The sequence below is a fragment of the Suricata suricatta genome, chromosome 11 (genome assembly GCF_006229205.1).
Source record: "Suricata suricatta isolate VVHF042 chromosome 11, meerkat_22Aug2017_6uvM2_HiC, whole genome shotgun sequence".
NCBI lineage: Eukaryota > Metazoa > Chordata > Mammalia > Carnivora > Herpestidae > Suricata > Suricata suricatta.
The window spans coordinates 49,653,341-49,658,077 of record NC_043710.1 but is presented as its reverse complement, the minus strand read 5'-3'; the positions used below and the strand labels follow the sequence as shown (position 1 = coordinate 49,658,077).

The 4,737-nt window shown below is 39.3% G+C and overlaps 1 protein-coding gene across 1 annotated transcript in view; it reads right to left on the bottom strand.

Moving 5' to 3' along the window:
* The window catches only part of LOC115272522 (olfactory receptor 2D2-like), an 817-nt gene extending 512 nt beyond the window's left edge, over positions 1 to 305 (bottom strand). Inside the window, exon 1 of the mRNA XM_029915572.1 lies at positions 6 to 305. Coding sequence (XP_029771432.1) covers positions 6 to 305 — 300 coding nt within the window. The remainder of the gene's footprint in view (positions 1 to 5) is intronic.
* Positions 306 to 4,737: the final 4,432 nt, after the last annotated feature.

Below are 4,737 nucleotides of genomic sequence, written 5' to 3'. Positions count from 1 at the left end.
AGAAGCTGAGCTGCACAACGTGTGAATGAAATGACCTTCTTCTGGGAATGCAGGTGGACTAGGGCTTGAGGAACGATGTTGGTAGAAAAGCAGAGGTCAGCTAGAGATAAGTTGCAGAGGAAAAAATACATGGGTGTGTGAAGCCGGGAGTCAACCTGAACAAGGCACATGAGAAGTAGATTTGCAAGCACAGTGATGAGGTAGACAGCCAGGAATAAAATGAATAGCAACTTCTGGGTGTGTGGGTCATCAGAGAGTCCCAGAAGGAGGAATTCCGTCACCTGTGTTTGATTTGCTTCTCTCATAGTTTGTCTCTTTTTTCAGTAAGAAGTCACTACATGCTAACCATATGTCAATATAACCTATAAAACTATATAGTCCAGATTTTGAGGGCTTCAGAATTGCCCTCAATTACTACCAACCATTCCAAGAATCCCCTTTATAAGAAGATGATCACGCTGTTTTAGTTGGAATGTTTTCAGTGTTGCAAAACTTAATATTTCTAAGATGGTGCATTCATTTTTAGTGACATCTGCAAATGTAGAGTAGATCAGAATAATCATCTTCTTTATTCTGAATATCAAAAATGTAATAAAAAGATTCAATTAATCTATAAGTCATGGCATTTAATTTCACTTTATTATCAACTAAATTCCTTGAATCTTATGCAGCTATTGACACAACTTCCCCATCTTATCATGGTATAATTTTTTTAATTATTCAGGGGGGCAACTCTTTTGTTGTCCTTTCCCTGAAAAATTGGTCACTAACATATAAGAAATCAAAAAGAGCCAAAGTGCTTTGCAGAAATGACATTTTTCTTGAAGAAAACACCTGTTTTTGAAAGAACCAGGAAAACCAAGGAGTAACTGGATGGTGTACCATAATCTTTTTGGCAATCCATCCCAAGATTTGGCTGGAATTCTCAAATATAAATGTTAAATATCAACAAACTTCCAAACTAGCAGACACCCTTACAACGTTTCTATCTGAAGCTACAAAGTTCCCTAGTTTTCTGTGTTCAGACTAAACAGTACTAATCCTCCTTCTCTCAGTGGCTTGCATTATCTGTGTATTCCTCCCAGAGATTAAAAAGTACTTTGAAAACTATATTCTTTTCATTTTTGTGCCCTTTATAGACATAACATAGGGATTTATTTGCTCAATTATTAATTAGTTCAAGATAATAAAAATAATCTGATCATGTGGTTTACTAGAATTGTTTAAAAAGCCTACCGAATTATGATGTCATTAAGATGACAACACAGATTGTTCCTGACTTTCTTCCCCCTCATTAGACAAACCAACAACTATTCAAGAAGAAGACATGCTGAGACAAACCTAAAACACAGTGGTGAGGCTGAAGAAACCCTTGTACCACAGTGACCAAGAAACATGGCATTAGAAAGGTAAAAGAAGCAGCTTCAGGTTGATGGGATTGTCCTTCCCCCAGGTCAGCACAGTACCATGTGGGGAGGTCTCCCCTGAGCCTCCTATTCCTATAGTAGGAAAAGACAACCCAGGGGAGACTATCTGTACCATTCCATCATTGTGGGCTGCTTTATGAGGGAGCCCCTACTCTAGTCTCACCACAGGGACTCCAGGGAAATCAGAGGGCTCAACTGGAATCTGATTGTGATAGAGAAGGAAGGAGGGGCTCACAAAAACCAGCACATGAATCTTGGCAGATCAAATTCATACCTGCCGTCCCAAAAGACTAATCTCATCCAGCAGTTTTGCTCATCTGCAGAACCAAGGAAGGGGAGCACCCTGACCAGGGAACGAGGTGGGGTGCAGATCTGCTTGTTTCAGATCCTCAAAGGAGTTTTGATGGCCCTAGAGCCTAGTTTCCCATGCCCAGAAAGGGAGTGAAATCGCAAGCCTACCTACTGTGAAGAATGTCTTCTGGCTCCACATGACCAGAAGGGCTGATGACAACTCCTGAAAGCAGTTCAGCGCAACAGCACTCAAGCTGAGAGGTGGGTGGGCAGAGCCAATTGTACCCAGAGCAAAGCCAGTACCAGTGGAACATTCCTGTGCTACATATAGCAACGTATTAATTCATAGCCTGGGCTGAAGGTAAATTCCAGGCCCTCCCAACTAAGGAGACTGCCTGAGAAATTAAGAGTAGCCTCGAGTGGTCCATTCACCTCCCACCCAGGCTAAAGAGGTAGAACATAGCTCACCCACTGTCAAGAGTGTGTTCTGGCACCATCTGACTGAATGGGCTGGTGACAACTCCTAGAAGTAGTGCAGTGCAGGGACACTTAAGCTAAGAGCCAGGTGGGCAGAGCTGGGAGTTTGTAGAGCAATGCTAGTTGCTCTGTTCCATCAGGAAACAGGATATGTAAAGGCAACAAACAAAAAGCTTAATCAGCTTTAGATCTGCTCTCCCAGTGTGCACAGGCAAGAAATCTAATTGGTGGCCCCATTCATCACTGACTAGAGCCTGCAGCTTGTCCAACCAAAGAAGCTAACCAGAGCACAGGGAATCTTTACAACAGCCCTACATGCAGTGGCACTTGAGCAAAGAGCACAGTTGTGGCTTCTTTCATCTGCAGAGCAAAACTGGTGACCTCACTTGAACAGGGAGTTCAGTGTACACTCTGGATTGATTGGGGTCCTTAAACAATGAGTTTTACAGGGTTTGGGTTCTGTCTTGCTGCCCTGCCAGTGCAGAGAAGTTATTTCATATACTATTACATAATATACTACCCAGTCTTGATCACCTAGTAAGCTTGACCAGAGAATCCAGGCAACTACAGAGCCCATACTACATCCTCGCTTGGGTAGGGAACTAAGAAACTGTGGTCCCCAACTTTTCCCAACCACTGACACATCTCTAATTAGGTTAATAGAATGAAAGAAAAGAATCATAAGATCATCTCAGTTGACACAGAAAAAAGCATTTGACAAAATTCAACATTCGTGATAAAAACTCTCTTTTTTAATTTACTAGATCACCATTTAATAGTGCAAATATATAACTCAGGAACAGCCAAATGGAAGAGACACTGTGATAAAAGTTCTTCACATATTATTCATGGAAGGAACATATCTCAATATAATTAAGGCCATATACTGCAAGTTCACAGTTAACATCCTCAGTGGTGAAAGATTGAAAGCGTTTCCTCTAAGAACAAGACAAAGGTACCCACTCCTATTTAACACAGTACTAGAAATCCTAGCCAGAGGAACCAGGCAAAATAAATAAAGGGTATCACAATTGGAAAGGAAGAAGTAAAACTGTCTATATTTGCAGATGATATGATTTTACACATAGAAAACCCTAAAAACTCAATTTAAAAAAGTTAGATCTAATAATCAATGAATTTGGTAAAGTTGCAGGGTACAAAGTTAATATACATGATCAGTAGCATTTCTACACACTATTAACACATTTTCCAAAAAATGAAGAAATCAATTCCATTTTCAATAGCATCAGAAACAAGAAAATACTTAGGAATAAATTTAACTAAGGAGGTAAAAATTCTCTATTATGAAAACTACAAGACATTGATGAAAGAAATCAAAGACGCAAATAAATGGAAGGCTAGCCCATATTCATGATTGGAAAAATCAATACTACGAAAATGTCAGTACTACCAAAAGCTATCTACAGATTCAATCCTTATGGATTGTGAGAGTCCCAATGACATTTTTTACAAAAGTGTATAAAACACTCCTAAACTTGATATGAAAACACAAAAAGACCCCAAATAACCAAAATACTCCTGAGAAAGAAGAACAAAGCAAGAGGCATCACATTTTCTGATTTCAAGCTCAAAAAGCTATCTGATAAAGCTACAGTCATCAAAAGCTACAGTCATCAATGCCAGTATGATACTGGCATAAATGCAGACAAATAAACCGATGGAACAGAATTGAGAACCCAGAAATACACCCAAATATATATCGACAACTAATATTTGACAAGGAAATAAAGAATGCTCATGGAAGGAAAGACAGTCTCTTCAGTAAATGGCATTGAGATAATTGGATATTCACATGTAATAGAATAAAACTAGACTCATATCTCCTACCACTCACAAAAATTAACGTCAGGTAGATCAGACTTAAATGTAAGTCCTGAAACCATGAAACCCCTAGAAGGAAACATAAGAATAAAGCTCCTTGACATAGGTCTTGGTAATGAGTTTTTGGATATGACACCTAAAGCATAAGCAACAAAATAAAGAATAAACAAGAACAAAAAGCTTCTGCACAGCAAAGAAACCACCAACAAAGTGAAAACCAGCCTGTGGAATGGGAACAAATATTTGCAAACTGTATATCTGACAATGGGTTAATAAGCAGAATATATAGATGTCATACAACTCGTTAGTCATTAGGTAAATGCAAATTAAAACCACAGGGACATATATCACCACATGCCTGTTAGAATGGCCATCACAAACAGACAAGGGATAACAAATGCTGGCATGGATGTGGAGAAAAACAGAAACCTTATCCACTGTTGGTGGGATTGTAAATTGGAACAGCCACTATGGAAAACAGTATAAAGAACCCTCAAAAAGTAAAATAGAACTACCATGTAACCCAGCAATTCCACTTCTGGGAATATATCTAAAGGAAATGAAAACACTAACTCGGAAAGATATCTGTACCCCCATGTTCAGAGCAGCATTATTTACAATAGCCAAGCCATGGGGATGCCTGAGTGGCTCAGTCTCTTAAGTGTCTGACTCAATCTCAGCTCAGGTCTTGATCTCAGAG